Source organism: Cinclus cinclus, chromosome 5, assembly GCF_963662255.1.
Source record: "Cinclus cinclus chromosome 5, bCinCin1.1, whole genome shotgun sequence".
Taxonomy (NCBI): domain Eukaryota; kingdom Metazoa; phylum Chordata; class Aves; order Passeriformes; family Cinclidae; genus Cinclus; species Cinclus cinclus.
Genome location: NC_085050.1, coordinates 39,955,735 through 39,979,410, shown reverse-complemented (window position 1 = coordinate 39,979,410; position 23,676 = coordinate 39,955,735). Strand labels below are relative to the sequence as shown.

Sequence of the window (23,676 nt, the reverse complement as noted above, 5' to 3'; positions counted from 1 at the left end):
CCCCCTGCCCCTGATGTTCTCGGGCAGGGGTAAGTTACAAGGTAGGTAAGCGCTGGCCTTTCTTTGCTTACAGGAACATTCTCTCAGCCAGCATAAAAGGAACAGGAGAGCAGCTCAGACTTTTTCCACGGGCTTTATTTCTCCAATGAAAGGGGGGTACTGCAGCAAATCTCCAAACATGGGGGTCTAATACATTTACTTTTATAGGGTTTGGGGGGGATCAAATATAGGGTTGACACATTTTAACCAACTACATTATCTTTCTTTGTTTGGGACAACCTATTATAAAGAATCAAACCTAACCAATAGTATTCTAAAAAGATAAAAGAAAGAATTTACATTTTTCTAACATGAGTCATTTCTAGTTAAGTAGTTTATCTTATCTCAGAGAAAATGCCAGGGGGGCCTCACAGAGGTATCTGCAGAGGGATTAATCTCCTCTACAGACTCCCTTTTGTTTCCAGCATGATGTATGGAATTCTTCCAAGCACATCCTTGAACAGGTGGAAGCCTCCTCTTCTGAAGTCTTGTATTGCTTTTTGCCTTGATGTCTCCTCTGAGGCTCCTTGACTCTGACACCACATGGTCACTGTAGCCAAGGTTGTCCTCACCTTTATATCCCCCATCATATCCCCAATATCCTTTCTTATTTGTTTCTTCACAAACTTTGTAGCCTTCTCTACAAAGTCCTCAAATCCATGAAGATCAAAGGCTTGCAAAACGAAAAATTTTAGCTACAATACCCCAGTCACAAAGTTTGTAAATTGCACAGTAAAAGAACTTTGATAAAAAATATATGCTGCCTTATTGTTACATTCTGCCCTTTGGATCTTAAAAATGACAAAATACTGGACTACATCAACCTCTGGTTCATTATTTTTTTCAGTTCTCACTTTTCAGTTTTTGTTCTTACTCGGACAACGATGATCTCAATGCTTTTAGGCACATATTTCATTCACAATAACTTTCACTATAACATTTTTAATCTTTTTGTAGACTGAAATTTAAACATGAAAGTTGAAATCTCTATGAAATTCCTTTTAATTTCTCAGTTTTCTTTCTTTAAATACACTCAAAATAGTATTTGAAAAACATATGACTTACTGTATTTCTTCATCCAAAGATGTGTAGGCAACTAAATTTCACATTACACAACTCTGTGCTTCCAGTGATTCTGCTACTTGTTCCTTGGGAGAAGGAAAACAACTCACCTAAAAATTAACCTACCTGGTAATACTATGAATAACTTGACTTTTTCAGGATAACTATAGGTTTCTCTATTAGCACTTAGGTTACACAGAAAATATTTCTACCAAATCTTCAATATACCATTATATATTACCACTACAAAGATCAAAAAAGGGACCTTCTTTTAGACTTTGTTTGTAATTTTGATTATGCAAATCGATTCCACTGGATTTCCCTTCAGAATAACCCACCCGACTAACTTCAAAAAACTTCCTTATTGGATGTTTTGATCTCTATCTCTTTCTAAAATGTATGAAGCAAAAAATCAATTTATATTTTCCCCCTTACTAACTGAACACATGTTTTCAAAGCGTTCCTCTTCAATAGCATTATTAGTGGAAGATGAAAGAACAGCTATTCAAAAGAGCCACACTACAGGTACTTACATTTTATCTAGAAAATGGATATTGTTTTTGCAATCTAGAATTTTTTGCCTAATCTCTGCCAAAGGTACTTGTAAACAAAATAGGGCATAGGATGGAGTATATAAAAATTCAGCTGCTACAATGCAGTCTGGAGACTAGTTTACTTTAACATTCCTTATCCTAAATTATTAGGGACTGCTTTGAAGCATACCTGTTTCAGCTCTTTAACTGACTCATTGTGGCATATGATATCTTTAGGTACCATAGCTATTTTCTAAGTAAATGGATACCAGTGCTATGGTTTCTCCCTTCTTTTTCACAGAAACCATGGAAGAAACACTCCTGTGATCTTTTTACATTCGTATTTCAGTAGAATTTACACATGATGACACTCAAAGTTTGAATGTTATGGACAGCATGTTTTGTTGGTAGTGGTAAATTTTGACTAGTTGTTTGCTTTGAACTTTTTTACAACTACAGAATAAATGTCCCTAGCTTACTGGTATACTGAATTCAATGTTTGTTTTGTTAATTAAACCAAACTACTCAATACAAAGTGAACTTAATGTTGTAAGCAGCATTTGAAAAGGGATGGTAAAGTACAAACAGAGCTATTTGAAACTGCATGTTGACAAGTATTTAAGTGTTTTATTGACTAGCTCACAAGGTAAGTAATTAAAAAAAAAAACAACAAAAGACACCTGTATCTATACTGACACAAGTATCTTTGAAACAGAGCTTTCAAATATCAACAGCAAAATATACTGAAAAATGTTATTTACATTTTGGAAACTATATTTAATAACAGTAAAAAGAAATTGCTACAAGCTCAACTTTTGTCCCCCTGCTTTTCAAATAGAAGTGGGAAGGTACTTCTAAAATTACATTAAGAAACTCTATTTTTGTCATACATGAAAATATAGATTTTAACAATTATCTTAACAATGATACCACTGCAATTCTGTTCTCCTGAAGAACTTGACATTTTACAAATCATGATATACGTTATGAATAGTGAGTATAATAATATGGAAAAATACTTTGATTTGATAGTGAATCTTTGCTGTGCTCTCTTACTGTTTATAAAATGGAAACTAAAGGTGATTTTTGTTTTTGAATCAGCAAATATTTCCTTGGGTTTATAACCTGCTTTCATATGCTAACGCTTTGCATATGAGAGAATTCATGACCATTTTCCAGCACTTTGTCATTAACAGCTGACTGTCAGAACAGAAGACTGTTCCTAGCTTTCTCCTCATGGGAGAACATATAATGAAACAGACTGCTTGAATTTGCTCATCATCATAGAAGCCAGGAGTGGTTTTGGTTTGGTTTGTGGTATTTTGGTTGGTTTTTTCCCAGCATTTTTTGCCCATATATTGCTTTCCCAAATAATTTTGTGCGTTTTTTGGCTTTGCATAAATAATTAATTAATTTTTAAAAAAAGTACATGGGCTATGTGAACTGAAGATATGAATTCTTACTCACATTATCCTCAAAACAGAAAAAAAAAAATATTGTGTCTTGAATAAATGGAATTAATGAATGTCAAATTTTATGAATTCATAGCTTTTCATATTACCTTTATTTCTATTTGCAGCCTTTACCACTTCCACAAAAAAGGAAAAATGATATTGTTTGGACTCTTTTTTATTTATGGTTAACAGCGCTATAATAGTTCAATTATAATGATAACACACCCTGGGTGGAGACATTTCCCTTCCTTTTTAAAGAAAAAAGTCTTGATTTTTTAATGGGGAAAGGGAAAAAACCCCACATCATCTGTCACTGAGCTGACCAGGTAAAAAATTTGAAGCTAAGAATTAAAATTGTGTCTTGGTTTTCTAGGGTGTCCTGGGGTGACTTTATGATGCTTAATTGTATCCCCATTTGTCTGCGTAGCCCAGAAATAAGTTTTGCACCATTAAAACTAGATCTGAGACTGAAGTGGGGGAGAAGGAGGAGTGGTGGAATGTCTGAGACGTGGCTTTTAAAACACAGAGAGCTTCAGCATTCCTTCTCTCAGGCTGTGCTGTCTGCAGCACGGACAGACAGCGGGGTAGAGCTCTCCATTGCTTTTGGTTGGTTTTTAGCTGGTAGAGCTCTCCTTTGCTTTTGGTTGGTTTTTAGCTGGTAGAGCTCTCCTCTGCTTTTGGTTGGTTTTTAGCTGGTAGAGCTCTCCTTTGCTCTTGGTTGGTTTTTAGCTGGTAGAGCTCTCCTCTGCTTTTGGTTGGTTTTTAGCTGGTAGAGCTCTCCTTTGCTTTTGGTTGGTTTTTAGCTGGTAGAGCTCTCCTTTGCTTTTGGTTGGTTTTTAGCTGGTAGAGCTCTCCTTTGCTCTTGGTTGGTTTTTAGCTGGTAGAGCTCTCCTTTGCTTTTGGTTGGTTTTTAGCTGGTAGAGCTCTCCTCTGCTTTTGGTTGGTTTTTAGCTGGTAGAGCTCTCCTTTGCTCTTGGTTGGTTTTTAGCTGGTAGAGCTCTCCTTTGCTCTTGGTTGGTTTTTAGCTGGTAGAGCTCTCCTTTGCTTTTGGTTGGTTTTTAGCTGGTAGAGCTCTCCTTTGCTCTTGGTTGGTTTTTAGCTGGTAGAGCTCTCCTCTGCTTTTGGTTGGTTTTTAGCTGGTAGAGCTCTCCTTTGCTCTTGGTTGGTTTTTAGCTGGTAGAGCTCTCCTCTGCTTTTGGTTGGTTTTTAGCTGGTAGAGCTCTCCTTTGCTTTTGGTTGGTTTTTAGCTGGTAGAGCTCTCCTTTGCTTTTGGTTGGTTTTTGGCTGGTAGAGCTCTCCTTTGCTTTTGGTTGGTTTTTAGCTGGTAGAGCTCTCCTTTGCTTTTGGTTGGTTTTTAGCTAGCTGAGGCAGAGAAGTTCCCCACACTGTGGGTTTTCTTTTTCTTGGAACTGTTTCAGCCTGCTAGGGACTGAAAGCCCTGAAGAGCACCGGGAGCTCACACCTGTGTCCCACCGGGGCTGGGACACGGCATTTCCCAGCAAAGGAGGGACTGAGAACAGACAGAGAGCTGAGCCGCACCCCATGACAAGGACTTTCTGAATTTGCCATCTCTTCAGAACAGCGACAGGTTCTATTGCTTAATAGTATTCATTTTTTGTGCTTTTGAGTGCTTTGCTTGCTGAAAAAAGAGTTTTCTTCCACTCTTCTCCAAGGAAATCTTTTCCTAAACCAGTTCAGGAAGGGGCCACTTGAATCTGCTTTCTAGAGGAACCCCATTCCGAGGTTTCCTCCCAAATTTTGCCCTAAACCAGGACATAAGGGAAGGTTGTATCAATAACTGCATCCAAATGGATATTTTCAAAACAACATTGTTTGCTTGTAAAACACAGCCAGTATACATATTCCCCTTTATTCCCTGTACATTAGTTGAAGATTTCTGTTTTTTATTTCAGTCAACTCATGGAAGTACCAGTAATACGAATGCCGTGTTCTTGCTCATATTTTATGAATTTTTCAGTATCTCTAATTTCCTTTATTACAAGGACACAGAAAGTAGATAACCTACTAGGTTAAATAAGAGTTAACTAACCTACTAGATAACCTAGTAGATAACCTAGTAGGTAGATGAGGGTTTACTGAAAACATCTTTTAAAATAATTATGTATGGTTCATTCCCCAGATAAACTCAGCTCAGGCTTTTTGTGCTAATGTCAATGTTACAACTCCTATTTTCCAAGTAATCAGTTTCCCTAATCACTTTGGCAAAGCAACACAGCTCTGCACTTTGCTACTGGCAGTAAAAAAAAATTATATTCCACACAGAAATCTGAAAGAATTGCATTTGGCAGAAATCCAAGATTTTTTAAAGTTTTCCTTCTTGATTCAGAGGAAAAAAATCCAACATTGCATGAGCACAAATTTTGCATACCTTCTCTCTGTCTGAAATTTTACAGCTAAAATAAGAACAAATCATGAATCTAGAGTAAATCCACTGGTTGAAGAATCAGCCTGACAGAAAACTGCAATTCATGCCAAAGCTTAAAGAAGGAAAGTACACATAAGCACGAGTACAGTATATGCAGTAGAAAGTGACAGAATCTTAAGAGAAACTCTGTTCTCAAGAATGTCACACCAGACACCAATTCGTGACTATTAATGCAGGCTAGTTTTAGTCAAAGGAAATTAATGTTCCTAAGCTTCTTTTACAGTCATTTGAGAAAGCTCAGGGTAGCAAAATCCTTTTATGGGATTGTTCAGTGGATCTGTCACTGCTCACTGTTTTAGCTACCACCCACTGTCTAGCTCTGCTAGACCATGAAAACAAACTTCCTAGCTACAAATTAGACATTCCAAGCATTTTACTGGTTCCTCTTTTCTTGACACTGGGGAGAACAGAAAGAAAAAAGCAAATAATGATTGAATTTTACAAAGGTTGTATCTCATTACCACAAATAGCTTTACTAGCCTTACTCTACTGATGACTGCGTAAAGTGCTGGTCATTTGGTGAGTAGTTCAAAACATCTAACTAAATCTCCAATGCTGAGAAAGTCTTCATGCATACCTTCCTAAGCTTGTATTACAAATGGTCAATGCAGAGGTCACCCTCTATTCTCGCTTCCTGAAATAAGACTTTGCAATGCATGAGCCCAGGCTGGTAGTTGAATTGAGCAGGATTTGGCTGTATTCAGGAAATCTGAAAAAAAAGACTGTTTCTAAGACTATAAATGAATATAACAACACTGTACCTGTTTAAATAATTAATTACATATGTATGGTTTTACCTTTGTTCTCTGGGATACAGTAAGGATTGCAATTTCACTTCATGAGAAAATAGTAACAGCTAATATATGGTAATATCCATTATTCTACAGAAAACATGCAACTGCTTTGTGCTTTTCAAAAAATGTCAGTTGATTAAAAATTGGTTTTGCTGTTTTGAAATCCAGTAATGTTCAAACCTCCCAAGAACCTGAAGAGAGGTGACACAGAAAAGTGACATAAAACACCTCAGTGCTAGATCACCAGTAAGAATAATGATTTCATTTGATATGTAGATGTATAGAGAATTTGGAATTTTTTTCTTGTTTATGGCAGACATAAGTGAGAGATTTGCCAAAATACTAGAGCTCTTGAGGCTAGCCATAAAACATCACTAACCTTTTACTTCCCCAAAAACCCTGTAATTTTATGCTATCTTGTGATGAATCGGCAATAAGGACTGCTAATTTATTTAGACATTCAAAATCTTCATCTGAGTAGATGCAGTATATTTTAAATGGAAAATTCAGCATGGTCTGATACAGCTGTCTTTTTTATGGCTTCATATTACATAGAGATCTTCAGAATGAGATTGACTCATACCATTTAACTTTTAGTCCTTTCTAACAAAAATTGTAATATAATCAGATTTAATCAGATAAATCTATTTGACATTAATTTGTCATATATTTTTCAAATTAAACTCACAACCAAGGAGATGAATTTATAATAATTACCCAATTACCACAGTTTATTATTGTTTCCCGAAACTGGTTTGCTTTGCATTTTTTTTTAATCAGCTTTAATTGTAGATGCATTTATTATTACACTCCAAGCTCATTCTGCAAGGAGATACTAGCTTTGCACTATGTGGTTTCCTTGGATCATACTCCAAAGTGTATCTAAGTGTTAGGAGGGCCCAGAGAAGCAGTGGTACTGATGTAATTTACCCTCTAAGGTGACTCAGTTTAGAGTCAGATTTGTGGAATGAGTTTCTAGCAAGCACATCCCCGTTTCTACTTTCCTTCTTTAAAGGCATTTTATTTGTAGAAAGAGTGCAAAGAAATCACTGAGTATTCCCTATATTTTCTGATTCTAAAAATATCACACTGTGCTAAGGTTTATTCTGTTTTCAAATATTTATATTACAAACTATTTAGTTATACATTTATGAAGTTTATTGGGAGTTTTTGACCTTCCTACTGCATAAAACACTGGATTTCAGTTTTAGTTGCATGAGTCTAAACACCTTTTCTTATATTGAAAATAATTAGTGTCTTTGGTTCCTGAACTGCACTCATCTTAAAATAAAGTAACTCATTTTATTCCATAGAAACAAATTTCCAAATTTCTCCAGAAGTTTCTTTACAAACTCAAGAGAATCTACCAAAAAAAGAGACAACAAACAACCCTTAAATTTTTGTATTACTCAAAGTTTCATCCAATTATTATCTAGTCCATCCCATGTATTTATGAATTATCCAGTGGAGTGTCTTCAAGATTTATGCAATCTACAAAAGCCCTGTGGGATAAATTTACATAAACTTCATGTACATGTGATAAACCAATAAACAGACAACAAAATATGTTCTCAAACAACTTTCAAATATCTTGTACAAAGAACTACCTAAACCAAAAAATACAGAGATTGGTTGGGAATCCCCTACTACCTAGAAGCGGAAGAGGATATATCGGGAGGAGTGGCAAGGAAAAATAAAAAGATAAACCTAGTACCTTGAAGTGATTAAAAAATCAAAATTATTCATTTTGGCCCATTCTTAGCTTACAAGGGAGAAATAAAAGCATATTCTAACCCACATATTTTTTCTCAAGTTGATCTCTCGTTTTAAATGCAGCATTCATATATGATCTAAAGACAACAGTAGAAAGAAAACAGGGCCAGTCACACATTACATGGATTATTAATACAATCCCACTTGTCTGTTTGTCATCAAGTATGTAATATATAAGAAATGAGCACATACATGCTTAGAAAGATTTTGGATGCAATTCCTATACAAAACAGTTTTTTGCAACTATACACCTGATTACATACAACAAAGTGAATGACATCCATCCCTTGCCTATCTTTTTCTCTTTTCATATAAAATCAAGATATTGGCAGTTTGAATGCCAGCACAGCAGCTTCACTTAAGGGTTTAGCCAAGACTGACACACTCAATAATTCTGAAATATTCTTCTTAGAGCTTTTTAATGAACAGCAAATTCCAGTCACTTGAACTAAGCACTGAGTATGAACAGGAGTACTACAAATAGATGCTGAATTTACACCAATAAAATATGAAAAGCTGATACAATTTACATTTAATACTAATCTTGGTTATCCAAGCATCACACACACACACTGCCTTTGCTCAAACCCCTTACTTATAAAACAATCCATGCCCATCAGTCTAATTCTTTATCACAAGAAATCTTAACTGGCAAGATTGATTCCTTGATATCAATGAAAGAAAAGTGACTTCAAGGTCATTGACAGCAACCTTTTACGGTAAACACAGAAACTATTTGTGCAGGAAAAGTTATTTGGGTTTTGCTTTGGAGTTAGGTTTTCTGTTTGTTTTCCATCTCTACAGAAATGAATTGTGGTACTATTTTGTATCATCTTTGTACCATCTGGTTCTGGTTTCTGGTCAGGTTAACTGTAAGCCATTGGAAGAACATCTTGGTATAAAAGAAGAAAAATTACAGTGCTCAAACAGTAATAAAATTTTTCAGCATATAGTGGCACTGACAAACATATTTTCTAGAGCTGTACCAAGTATGACTTCCATTCTTTTAAATGAGGCCAAGATGATATGATAAACCTACAGATATCACATATTTTGATGGTTGTTCATACACAAAGACAATAGCATAATACTGGACTAGAAAAATTTCATTACTTTCTAAACATTATTATTAATAAGATACTTCTGGTTCTTCTTTCTATTACATATCTGTTACATCTAGACTGTGTTCAAGTCATAAAATGAGGCTGGAAATTCCCCATTTTAAAAGGGAGTGTGAATAGTCATAATAAATATTTTCTGGAAACTATTAGATAAATCTTGCTGATATTTAGACACTTTGCTAAAATGTTAAATACTCATATTTGTTATACATAAAAAGTTTACTTAATCCTGTTACTTGCAGGTAAACTGTGTGTTATTTAAAAGCAAAATACCTAATTGAGGTACATGCGTTCCCCATGTCTTACAATAGTTCTAAAAAAAATTGAACGCAAGTACTTTCAATTTCACAGTTTAAAAATAAGATCACAAACTCCATTTAAATGAAATGCTTATATAAAAATTTATATGCAAATGAGATTATCACACTGAGTCATGACCACATTCCTGTGCTCTCTGTAAATTAACAGGTTCCCTCCTCTGTGAAACATCCACTACTTCAATTCTACTACTGCTCTGCCAGTCACAATAAGCAGTTTTCCTCTGCTGCAACAATAGCTAACTCTGCTAACACAATTCAAGATTCTACAAGATGTACCAAAACAATTTTACTTTTTAGTACACCATTATTTTTCTCCCGTAATTAATTTTTGCTTTTCTAATACTGTTTTCTGTAATGGGCCCGAAATTTTTTTAGAAGTGCAAGTCCTTTAAAAAATATGAAGCTATACATACTTTATTTCCTTTTTTCACCCTTGTTCTTTCCTTTTATTTTAAACAATGAGACAGCACTATTCATTAGAAAGATCCTATGCTACTGTCACCATATAAAACTGCACTACTGAAATACCATAATATGATCTTTTTCTTATATGCAGTACAGTCTTACTTTGGAAGACTGAAATGTACAAAAGTGTTTTTTTTCCCCCTCTGGATAACCCTTGGTTTCACTTATATTTTGTTACAATTATAACTGTCATTACCTGTTTCCGACTAATCATATAATCCATGTCAGAAATAAAATCTCTATTAATACAGAGGGGTGTGAGAAAAGGCAGCTTTTTCTTCCCTGCCTTCGTTTTGACATCTTAATTGTTCAATAATCACAGGTTCAACTTTAAAACCTTTTTCATGAATGAATTTCCTGTCTGATGTTAAAACTAGTGTATACCATGTTAAAAACGTGAAGGCAAACCAGGATTTCAGTCATCTTTCATTAACTAGAGGTTACAATAGTAGGAACTTCATAGAATTCATCACACTTGCCAAATTGCTGCACAAAATTCTAAGCATCTTGCAGACAAAAGTTATTGGTATTTTACTGTGCCAGAGTATGGCAATTCCATTTTATTTCTCATTAACACAAACAGGTCTGTAGAGACAGACTTGCCTAGAAGGAGCACAAATGCTATAAAGGAAGACATAGCCTCCTCCCACCTAAGTTACAGAAGTATTTGAAACAAAATGCTTTAAAAAATGGACACAGAAATCTGCTTTTAAACCAGACAAGAAAGCATACTTCAGATAAGAGTGATAAGACTGTTTTATTTTAAGGTACTCTGAAATTTATTTTCTATGTAAAAAAAATTATTTTTCCTCTTCAAGACTTCAATTAAGTATCTATATGCAAATATCATTTGAAAACATTACTATATTTCCCTTTGAAAGTTCTACAAGAAAAATGTTCATCAGCAAAACCAAAACATATTTAGCATGTACTTTTGAGTAACTGCCAAAACACCCAGTCACTTCTATCTCACTTTACCCATGAAAGTATAATTAATAAAGAGTGCAGATGCAGTGATCCTCTGTAAACTGACCTGAATTTTCCCTACTAAAGGAAAGTTTTTTATACCAAACCAAATTAGACATTATTTAGAAGCACTGTTTCAACTTCCCTACTTCTGGCTGTAGTTTTAAGCCAGGCATACATGAAAGGAGAATCAGACAAACGTAATTGATAGATCTTTGTACTAAATCATACTAAACTAGGAAATAGTTTATTTTATCTCTTCTGTTGAACATATCAATGTATCACTCTGCCATGGCTAAAAAGGGTCCTGTATATACCCAAACAGAAAATGAAAAAGAAAGGAAGGAAGAATACACATGAAGGTGATAATATTAATAGGTGAGAGAGAAATCAGTCTGAGCTTAAGCAGAACTAATTAACTTTAGATATGAATGGATATATAGTGTCAGGTATATGAGTAGACAGATTACTCACCAGTTTGATTCAGAGAAATCTTAAATATCATCATTTGAAAATGATGGCAGATATATCCTCTTCTGTTGTTATCCAGTCAGAGATCACAAACTGATTAGACTTGGTCTAGATAAACAATTTGCTTCATGTTCACTTTTGAAAGTAGTGGTACCAATTATTTTTCAGGTGGGTAGCAATTTTCTTCCTGAGTCAGTACTAAGTAAATGCCTTTGTACACTTCTGCAGTATTTCTTTAAAATTATTATTTTTTTGAAAATATATAAATGCCAGCTGAGCCACGCTCCCAATAGGTAATTACATCCTACCTATCCTAATTGTATCTCCTGGGCTGCTTGTGATAGTGGGCTGGAGAGGGTTTCTCTTTTTATTTTCGCATTTAAGCAATTGTGCCTCTCTGTTCAATGAAACTGACTCCTGGATATCAAAGTGTTTTTATTGCTGGTGATATGGCCTTCCTATTTAATGTACTGTAGCAATGACTGGAAAGTCAGGACTGTGAGCTGCAGGAGGCCACATTATTAACAAAGCATCTTTCTCATGCTCTTAAGAAGGAATGACCTTTACTGCTAGCTGCAGTGTTGTCTGGGTTGCTCTTTCAAGACTTCTTTTCTAAAATAATAACCTGAAAAGCTCAGTATTCTTTTTGTGAACTATAAAACCCTTTCATATAATTCTGAAAGCTGTGAAAAGCATTAAGTCTACTAGGAAGCAAAACTACTGCAAAATGACCTGGGAAAGTTGGAGAAATAAATATGTAACTAGTAATAAAATTATTCAGAAATGATGCTGTTTTTCACCCAGGTGAGGGATGTGTACAGCAGAAGTGAAAAGAGTAAGTCTATAACTGTACACAAAAATCAAACTGCAATTTTTTTATGAACTAGTCAGAAATTAAAAGGACAAAATGAATTTGTTAGTAGCAGCAACACTGAATGCAGACATAACCTGCATCTTTATATAGATACACAGAAAAGAACAGAGAAAACAGTGAATTTGAACAGAAAGAAAAGCTTAAGGAAGATACTATGGGAGGGAAGAAATGATGCTTAAAAAATAAGTCATCTTGTCACACAAAATATAAGACAGCTTTCCACTAATTTTAAAATACAGGGAAGATGGGCAAGAGTGGAAAAAAATGCATGATAAAAGTTCTGGTGCCTGAAAAAAAACGAGTTACTCCTAAATTCAAGGCCCAAATGCACCTCATAGACACCTGGATGTGCAGTTATCCTGCACCACCTGGATTAGCTTTGTGATGTTCCTAACTGAGCATGCTGGTCAAAGGTGCAGGATAGTATTCACAACCCTTTGCCCAAATCAATCTTTCATTATTCATTATTGGGAAAGACATGGTGGGAAATAAATTCTCCTGAAAAAAGATGGGAATTGATCAGTAATAGATGTGATTATTCTACAGTGGGGAAAAATATAGCTTTGGGATTTAAAATATTTTTTCTACCTTCTATAGTTATTGCACAATACCAATGGGCCTTGGAAAATATCACATGGCAGGTACACAGCCTCAAGTAATTGAGCCAAGTATACATTCCTAGAGATGAACTAGTGTCAAAAATGGCTTTACAAAATCAGTTGGCATTAGCTATGTTATTATGAAAGGAACAAGGGATATGTGGAATGTAAAATCTTACTGAAACTGAGTGTTGTATTACCATTCACAATGCAACATCATCAATTGAAGCTAAGCCAAAATGAAAAACGTCATCAGAGCTTTTCAAATCACTCCAAACCCAAGGCTAGCTTCCTGGCTGATGTCCATGTTCTAATCCTTGTGATTTGTAGGGGGGGTGCAATGGCTACAATGGAAATTGGGTTGATAATTGCAACTGGAGTTACATTTGTAATGGTTGGGATAGCTACTGTATGCTGTATAATCGCTTTTGTCATTTTCCTGCTGTTTTTGTCTTTTCTCCTCTGACTTTTCTACAGACACATCACCCCCATGAACAACCTGTGAAATGAAAAAAAGGTCCCAGGAAGACACTGTTTGAGCCACAGGGAGCTGTAAGAGACTTAAAGACCACAATTGCCTCAAACGTTATCAAGGCCACCACCGTGTGAACTTGCAATAAGCACAGAACACAGGAATTTGCAACAGGAAGGTGCTTATTCCAGGCCTAGAGGAGCTAAAGTTTGGTTAACACATCCTGGTAAATGTATCCAGACAAAAATTGCCACTATGGCAAACAGTGGGAAAGAAAACAGCTGCTTATACACATGCCACCCTAAGTTATGGAAACATCTGTGACCACCCATAGATACCCACAAATTGGACTATGTCAAAGAGGCACCTCCAGAATGATTCTGGGACCCCCACCACCAAGAAGACCAGGGTGAAGAAAGACCACTGGGACGACTCTGGATCCACACTGTGGTGATTATTTTCTTCTTGATCTCTCTCCTTCACTCCCCCCCTGCTCCTTCCTATTTCTTTCTATCTCTGTACCTCACATTTACTGTTAAATAAAATCCATACTACTGATTTTGGCATATGTTCTCATTTGCACCTTAATTCAGGCAGAGGCATCTCTCAACAATCATATCATAATAAGTGGAGTAGGAAAGAACAAAACAAAACTGGTATTCAACTAATGAAATACAAAAGAAAAGGTCCTACTTAAAAACTGTGTAACAGATAAAGGGCAATTCAATATAGATAAAAACAGAAACTTGCTGACTTTGATGAGTCATTGTTAGTCAAATCAAACCACCTCATCAGAAAAATCAGTAGAAAATAGAGAGATGTAACAGGTTTAAGAGGTGTCATAAGCATAATGTACAAGGAAAACCTTCAACTAGGCTTAAAGTGAACCTCTTATACAATGTAGTTATACATATACAACTTCAGATATATATCTTGGTTGCAACACACAAAATACCACATAGAAGATCACACACTGAAATTGCTGCACTGCAATTTACTAATTAAAGTTCAAAATAAACTGTTCAGGATCCAGATTTTGTATTGAATAAAACTGACAGCTTTTTTTGAACTGTATTTGTTCATTGCTGGAATATGAGTTACTGTCTTCCAAAAAGGATGAGGTTAGGAGTATCACCTCCAGAGGGAAGTAATTTCTGGGGCTCCCTTCATGTCATAGGACCTCTACATTTTCCCTCACATAAGCAATAAATGGCCCATGGCAACTCTTCAGGGAGTAGGAAAACCTCCTCAGGAATGAAACAAGAGCATGCAGAGCTTGCAGCAAATCTGAAAGTCAGTGCACTGACTGCAAGCAGGCGTCTCCTCTTTTAGGACATCTGAGAATAAAGAAATGTACGTGAACTTTGAGTATCTTTTTCTCATGGTTTAGGATTGGTTTTCCCTAATGCAATGTTCCTACTGTAACTTGCCAAACCACGTGGAGTTCGATCATGCCCCCTGCCACCCCCACCCCTCCCCCTGGTGCAGCAGGCTGCAGAAGAGAACTGGAGGAACAAGAGGGAAAGATCACGGATTGAGGTAAGAACAATCTAAATAGCAGTGATACAAGACAACAAACAGTACCAGCAACAATAGTAATGACAGATTATACGAGAAGAAAAGTGAATGATTCATACATGATTGCTCAGCTCACCTGCTCCCATACAAACCCCCCAAAACACCTGACTGCTCCCTTTGCTATGCTACTCCATGTGGAAAGGAGCCCTTCCCCCATCCCCAAAAAATGATGTGAGGTGGTAGAATACTGTCTGGGTCCCAGACATGCTCCCTCCTGGCTACTGCAAAAAATTAACATGTCTAGCCAGAGCCAGGACACTGTTCTGTTTTGACTATTAATTTTTGCTTTCTTTAAATTTAAGTCCTTTAGTTTATATCCTAAATTAAAAATATGTTACTTTTAAGTGTTATTTTATGTGATTTGGGGGAAAGATTGAAGAATATTGCCCTGACATATATGGTTCACCTGGGATTCTGTCAGAAGTACAAACACACACACACACACACACACACACACACACAGTTTTTTCAGACAGGGCATCATATTTTTAACTATTGTATTAAAGTCATAACTGTGCTGTATTATGAACAATTCAACAATGCATAAAGAGAGGTTTGTATGCAGGTCCATACTATCCCATGGGAGAAAACAATGTAGAAAGGAATAATTCATGAGGTTCTCCTGAGATTTTTCTCAAGAATAATAAAGAGGGAACACAAAATGAGAAGCTGGAAGAAAAAGAACAGGTCAGATGTCTGGAGTCCTTTCTAGGAAAGGTGCTTAGTGTTTTGGACAATCTGGAAACCTGTCTGTCATCAGTTTCTGATCAGAACTCTACAGAATGGAAGCTAACATGTTCTTTAGAGAATGTTACCTTTTATTAGCATTCTCCATTACAGTCTTTTTGGTTGTGTTTTTTCTTGGTGGGCTAAGGGCAAATATTGTCAAGAAGAAAATGGCGACTGCCACAAAAAAGGCCAGTTTTAATGTGCAAATTAATTTTAGCAAGATAAACAAATAAGAAGTTTTGAGAAAAAGGTAACCTATGCATAACTTCAAAAATCCCCAAATGGAAATATTATGTGCTTTCCATGAAGGCAGCCTAAAGAAAGATATTATGAGATTTTACCAAAAGAAAAAAAAAAAAAAGTTGAACTATATTATTTTGAAAAGTTACTGTTAAACTTCACATGTGGACAAACCATCTCAGTAGATCTTCAATGAATGTAAGAAAAAGGGCCAAGATCTTATGACTGCTCACATACATAGGAAAGAACCTGAAGGCAAAGCTGGAATGAAACATCAGAAAAACAAAAATGTAAAGTAAGTTACCAAAACTTTAAAAAGTGAATGAATTAACACTAAACAGTAATATGTATTGCATGTGGAAAATACATCTGCTATTTTTCATACATGGGAATTGCTATCTCTAATGAAAAGTAGGTTAGATAAAAACAAGAGAAAAGTGGAAAGGGAAAGACTAAATTTAAGACACAGGATAACAGTAAGGAAAAAAAAGCCTTTCTATATGTGTACTGAAATAATATCAAAAAACCCCTGTGATACCAGTTCTTTAGTGAGTCACAGCACAGTTAAATTACAATTTATGCAAAATTTGCATAGGCATATAATTTTTCATAATTTCTCTCAGATGGATGCTAATTATCCCTCCCACCCATCAGTTTTAGTAAGAAAGGATTAGTAGCAAGATGCAGTACTTCTACAAATAGTAGTCCTAAGTACCATAAGAAGAGTTGAGGAGTAAGTGCTAAGGACTTTTAAAATTATCAACTGGATAACACTCACTTCAGAGAACATTTTAAAATATGCTATTTAAATACAAATTTCTATTATATCCTTTGAAAGTCAAACTGTATTTTAAGATTTTTTTTAAATGTCTTAGAATACACAAGACATTAGTCACTATCAAGACTCATTTTTAGACACTCCACATTTGACAGCTTTAGAGATACTTCTTGTACACGTTCAGTAGAGGAGTAGAATATTTAAAAGAAAATATATATATATAAATTGAACTTTTAATTTCAGTTTACACCTTGATTCCTTTCCTTCTTGTTGCATTTTTCCATTTGACAAAATACTAGGACATTATATTGTTCTGAGTATGTCCCTCCTCAAAACAAATAGCTTAATTTGTGTTGAGAATTGGATAATGCAAAACCTTAATGTCTAAGCATGAGCACTTTCTCTCATTTACAAAATCACATTGTCCCTACTGCTTAGTCTGATTGGTTTCCTACACGTTATGCATGTTCCTTCAGTTACGATGATCTTTGATCCATTTTACTGTGAAACCTCCAAACCCCAACTATCTCTGTCTTCCCAGGTCAGTGCTTGCCTTGTCATTTTCAGAAAATGTACTGCTCTTGTGCTGGGAGTTGGGCTTTCTTTTCCTTGCTGCCTGTGGAATTTTTCCCATTGAGGTGCTACAGAAGTACTGATGGCTGGTTTCTTGGGCAGGGGGAACTCCTGATTTTTGGGAGTTTCTCTCGAGGAACAGAGACACCCCGACATTAGAAGCAGGAGAGCGGGGGCAGCTGCTCTCGCTCGTGGCTTCGGATGAGGACGGTCACCACTAACTACCACCGCCATAGCCCAGCCGGGAGCTGCCTCTTCTGCTGCTAGACCCCGCACCCCTGCCCTGCCATTTCAGCTTGCTGTTTCCGAGAGTCCTGCTGGAGCACCGGCACCGACACTGCCCCAGGGTTCATGAAGCAAACCCTCTCTTTTCCATCCCTTCCCATCCCAGACCCAGCCGCCATTACCGCGTGCTCCCCGAGCTCTCAGCACAGCGCCCCCTGCAGCCCCGGGGGGATCATTGCACCGGCCCCGTGCACCGGGAGCCGCCAGCGCTCCCTGCCGGCTGTGACGGGAACTGCACCAAAGGGAAAGTGCCTGCGGCCGAGAGGAACCGGCACTGGGTTCCTGGTTCTGTTTGTCATTAACTCCATAGTTGTTGTTTTGTTTGTCTTGTTGTACATACTAGTAAAGAACTGTTATTCTATCCCCGTACCTTTGCCTGAGAGCACCTTAATTTCAAAATTACAATAATTCAGAGATTGGGGGTGTACATTCTCCATTTCAAAGGAAGAACCTGCTTTCCCTAGCAGACACCTGTCTTTCAAACTGAGACATCTTTACACAACATTATTAGTCTAGAGATGCACAGGGGTGGTTCTTGTATAACTGAGTAAATTAAGAATTCCCAGAATTAGGCAAACATCATTATATAGTTGATAACATAGCCATAGTAAAACTTAGAGTACAGTGGGGACATCTTATATTATACAAGGAATATAGAATCTAGAAATAAAAAGAGAGTGATCAAATCTGTGAAAACAGCAAAAAGTAAAATAAATTTTGTAGAAAAGAAGGTCTGGGGAAGACTCTAACCCACTGTCTTTCTCTCCATTCTTTTGTTGTTTCTTCTTTTAATCCAGACACTATTAATTCTTTCTTCCTTCCTATTTTAATTTGTCTGGAAAGACAGATTAATATCCCACATATACATACATATATATATATATATATATATATATATATATATATATATATATATGAGCTCTATTAATTTTAGTGCCTCACTTTGTGGATATTGAATCTGACCTTCTCTTTCTGTATTTGAATTGTAACTAAACTGTTAAGTTACTAAACTATAAGACAATTTTTGCTTATGAACAATGAGGCTCCTGTGGATCCACTTCTCAGATTTGTCCAGGTCCCCCTGGGTGGCATCCTATCTTTCAGATGTGTCAAATGCACCACTCAGTTTCATGTCATGTGCAAACTTTGATCCACTATCTGTGTCAGTGGTAGAGATGTTGAAGAGCACTAGTCCAAAGGCAGAACCCTGAGGGACACCTCTGTTCATTGTCCTCTAACTTTGACACTATTACACAGAGTTGTTGACCATAACCTCTGGCTTGCTCCATCCATCCATCCATCCATCCATCCATCCATCCATCCATCCATCCAATCCATCCAATCCATCCATCCATCCATCCATCCATCCATCCATCCATCCATCATCCATCCATCCATCCATCCATCCATCCATCCAATCCATCCAATCCATCCATCCATCCATCCATCCATCCATCCAATCCATCCATCCATCCATCCATCCATCCATCCATCCATCCATCCATCCAATCCATCCATCCATCCATCCATCCAATCCATCCATCATCCATCCATCCATCCATCCATCCATCCATCCATCCAATCCATCCATCCATCCATCATCCATCCATCCATCCATCCATCCATCCATCCAATCCATCCATCATCCATCCATCCATCCATCCATCCATCCATCATCCATCCATCCATCCATCCATCCATCCATCCATCCAATCCATCCATCCATCCATCCATCCAATCCATCCATCCATCCATCCATCCATCCATCCAATCCATCCATCATCCATCCATCCATCCATCCATCCATCCATCCATCCATCCATCCAATCCATCCATCATCCATCCATCCATCCATCCATCCATCCATCCATCCATCCATCCATCCAATCCATCCATCCATCCATCCATCCAATCCATCCATCCATCCATCCATCCATCCATCCATCCATCATCCACCCATCCATCCATCCATCCATCCATCCAATCCATCCATCCATCATCCATCCATCCATCCATCCATCCATCCATCCAATCCATCCATCCAATCCATCCATCCATCCATCCATCCATCCAATCCATCCATCATCCATCCATCCATCCATCCATCATCCATCCATCCATCCATCCATCCATCCATCCAATCCATCCATCCATCCATCCATCCAATCCATCCATCCATCCATCCATCCATCCATCCAATCCATCCATCATCCATCCATCCATCCATCCATCCATCCATCCATCCATCCATCATCCATCCATCCATCCATCCATCCATCCATCCATCCATCCATCCAATCCATCCATCCATCCATCCATCCATCCATCCATCCATCCATCCATCCAATCCATCCATCCATCCATCCATCCAATCCATCCATCATCCATCCATCCATCCATCCATCCATCCATCCATCCATCCATCCATCCATCCAATCCATCCATCTATCCATCCATCCATCCATCCATCCATCCATCCATCCATCCAATCCATCCATCATCCATCCATCCATCCATCCATCCATCCATCCATCCATCCATCCATCCATCCAATCCATCCATCCATCCATCCATCCAATCCATCCATCATCCATCCATCCATCCATCCATCCATCCATCCATCCATCCATCCATCATCCATCCATCCATCCATCCATCCATCCATCCACTCCATCCATCCATCCATCCATCATCCATCATCCATCCATCATCCATCCATCCATCCATCCATCATCCATCCATCATCCATCCATCCATCCATCCATCCATCCATCCATCCATCCATCATCCATCCATCCATCCATCCATCCATCCATCCATCCATCATCCATCATCCATCCATCATCCATCCATCCATCCATCCATCATCCATCCATCATCCATCCATCCATCCATCCATCCATCCATCCACTCCATCCATCCATCCATCCATCCATCCATCCATCCATCCATCCATCATCCATCCATCCATCCATCCATCCATCCATCCATCCATCCATCCATTCATCCATCCTTCCAGAAGGATGTTACATGGAACTGTATTGACGGCCGTGCAGAAGTCTAGATAGGTGACATCTGTTGGTCCTTCCTTGTCAACCATTGCCACCACTGGATCATAGAAAGTCACCAGACTGGTCAGGCAGTTGGTCAAGTCCTTCAAGATAAACCTGCTCCAATGCAGACTTTCAGGATATCTGCTTCACCAAGGAGTACCTTTTGCTTTTCCAGCACTTATCTCTGCTGTTTCTTGATCTTTTTGTTCTCTAATATCTCTCTCTCTCTCTCTCTCTCTCCCTCTCTCTCTCTCTCTCCCTCTCTCTCCCTCTCTGTCTCTCTCCCCCTTTTTTTTTTTTTTATGCCCACTGCTGCTCTGTCAATAGGAGATATAGTCCCTTAGGACTGGCTGCATGCAGCATGCAACAACCCCTGTCCTTTTCCCTGAAAGTTTATCCTAAGCCTCTCAAGGGACTTAACAACATCACTCAAGCAAGATGAGCTTTTGAGCTTTGAAATTGTCCTTTATTTTACAAAGCACCGGTGTGAGGAAGCACAGTTTACCATCAGAAGTAACGAAATCAGAAATAAAAGAGAGATGATGTGTGGGAATAATTTCCACCTTAAAAATAAAACACTCATTAAAAAAAAAAGAAATAGAAATAGACAAACTAGATGTTTGATTGTAGCAATATTCTACACACATAACAGTTCGGGTGATTTCAGACTCACTTGGGCTAGAAAGACAGCACAACTCCCAGTGTAACAATTTGTCCACATTTAAAACTTTTCTAATATAAAATGGCCAAAACAAAGAAGGCATACCCAGAAGCATACAAAATACAGATGAAAGCCTATTTTTAGTCTTGCAAGAGGATGTAATGCTAATACTTGTTTTCTATTTTCCTCTGTACTTTTATGTCATAGCAAAGTTAGGTGGCAAACACTTGCCTTCTTGAAAAAAAGAGTTATAAATTATAATAATATTCTGTTTTTCATTCTTTGAGAGGTACCATATACACTACTGAATATTTGGAGAAATGCACAAAAACAAGTAATTTATTATGAAATATTTATTTTGGGAAAAAATATATTTCTATTGAACTATTATAAAAGAAGATAATTATTATGAGTTGTTTATACATGAAAATATTCCTGTCACAGATTTCTCTTTTATTTTAAATATGTGAAGACTGTACAATCCTGAAGGTATAATGCTGACCGTATTTTGGGCTGCAATTTAGCCCTCATGTGCTTTTATTGCTATATTTATTTTTTAAATGATTGGTCTTTGAAACATATTTTCTCTATATTTAACCAGGGTTCAAATACACATAAATAAAAACAGAGTTTGTCACATATAATTTCAATTTATTTTCTTTGAAGCATCAGGATTATGTAGCTTGTTATGCATCACTTTTCTATTATTTATGAGAGGTTTTCATAAAAAGCTGTTAAATAGAACTTTCTTTTACTTACACTGATATCTTCCAAATCTAAGCTGTTCAGAATGACATTGTTTCTCTTCCAGATGATGGGAGGTCTCAGGGTTCCCTGGATGGCACAGCTTAAGACAGCACTCTGTCCCACTGTTGCTGCAGTAGTGCTTATTTTTTGATCTTCAGGCAGATTCAGCTGAACTACATCTGCAAAAAATGTATTGTTTGTAAGATCAATGAGCAGGCCATTTCATGAGCTTAATTAGCATGAACTTTTTCTGTACTGGTAATTTAAGAATTTTAACTGGAATAAAAGTAAAAAGAACTTCCAAAAACTCCAGTAAGTTCAGTGTATATCATATAAAGGTCAGCGTGACATTTCAATTAAATTGACTGACAAGTATCAGCCTGTAAGAAGCAGCATTTAACATGAAAGTGAATTCCAGAGGTAAGACTGTAATACACATGACTGGGTATCCAAAGTCAGACACTGGAAGTTATCTGACAGTTTAGGCAGGCACAGTGGACTAGTCAGAATCTTTACTCTATATTTTCAGGATAATTAGGTAGTCATCATTATTCCATGGTTAAAAAAAAAAATCTTTAAAAAATTCAGACATATGTGATAAAAGTCCAGACCTTGAATCTTTCTCTTTTCATCTATGTACTAAATAGCTCCAATATTAACAGAATGTTACTTCTATGTCACTGCTATGTCAATTCTGTGTCCCAGAACTGTTTTGGACTCTTGCATAAAAAAGTAGTGATACACCAAACTGATGTTACTGATGATGCTGCTTACTCTTCCCTCTTGTGTAATTGCCTTAAGTTACAGTCTGATCAGCTGACAGTTAGATATTCACTTATGGTGAGCCTTACTATACATAACCTATTAAAATTCTGTCTTTCTAAGGATTTTGTCATATTAGACAAAAGAACTATATACGAACTGAATATCATCCAAATAATTTTTTTTTCCACTCAGCTGCTAAAGCATGAAAAAATCTCTATGTTTTTGATCTTTCCTTCTTCAAGTAAACTACAAATGGCATCATGTGTCCATTCTCTTTTAATTATGAAAATACTTTCATATAAGAGACACATTAACTCATTCATTATAGGAAAGAATTTTTAAGGAAGCTAAGATCTTTTATAGGTTCATTTCAGTCTCATAAAAGCAATACTTTTTAATTAACACTTCCCCCTGGCATCTTCCCTCCCCCCCCAAGTGTAAGCATTAGAACAGCATGAAAGTAAGCTTAGCCATTCAATAATTAAAGTAAATTCTTTAAAAATATGACTAAAAAGAATAATTTTCTACTTAGCTCGAGTGCCCCTGATACTTTCCTCTTTCAGAAGGAATGCACTCTATGACTCAAAACATGAGTGATAGTGCCCACCAGATATGCCAAAATGAGACTGACCTTTTTTAACTAGATGCATTAACTGACACAATGCCGTACACTAAGGAAAACAAAACATACCAATTAAATTAAATTGATTCTTCTACTGTTTACTGTACTTCTTACAACCTACAGCTTTTTCTGAAGCAATTCAGCTTCTGTGTCACAGGAGATGGTTCTTCAGAGACGCTGTCTTGAAGACTTACTGAGACATAAGTGCATGGCTACTAAATTATTCAGAATTTCTGGTAGCCAACTAACAGTACAC

The 23,676-nt window shown here is 36.9% G+C and overlaps 1 protein-coding gene across 3 annotated transcripts in view; it reads right to left on the bottom strand.

Annotated features, from left to right (window-relative positions):
* The window catches only part of FSTL5 (follistatin like 5), a 253,572-nt gene that overhangs the window by 66,914 nt on the left and 162,982 nt on the right, over positions 1–23,676 (bottom strand). For all 3 annotated transcript variants that reach the window (XM_062493697.1, XM_062493698.1, XM_062493699.1), the window contains exon 6: positions 22,046–22,212. In XM_062493697.1, the coding sequence (XP_062349681.1) occupies positions 22,046–22,212 (167 nt within the window). The remainder of the gene's footprint in view (positions 1–22,045; positions 22,213–23,676) is intronic.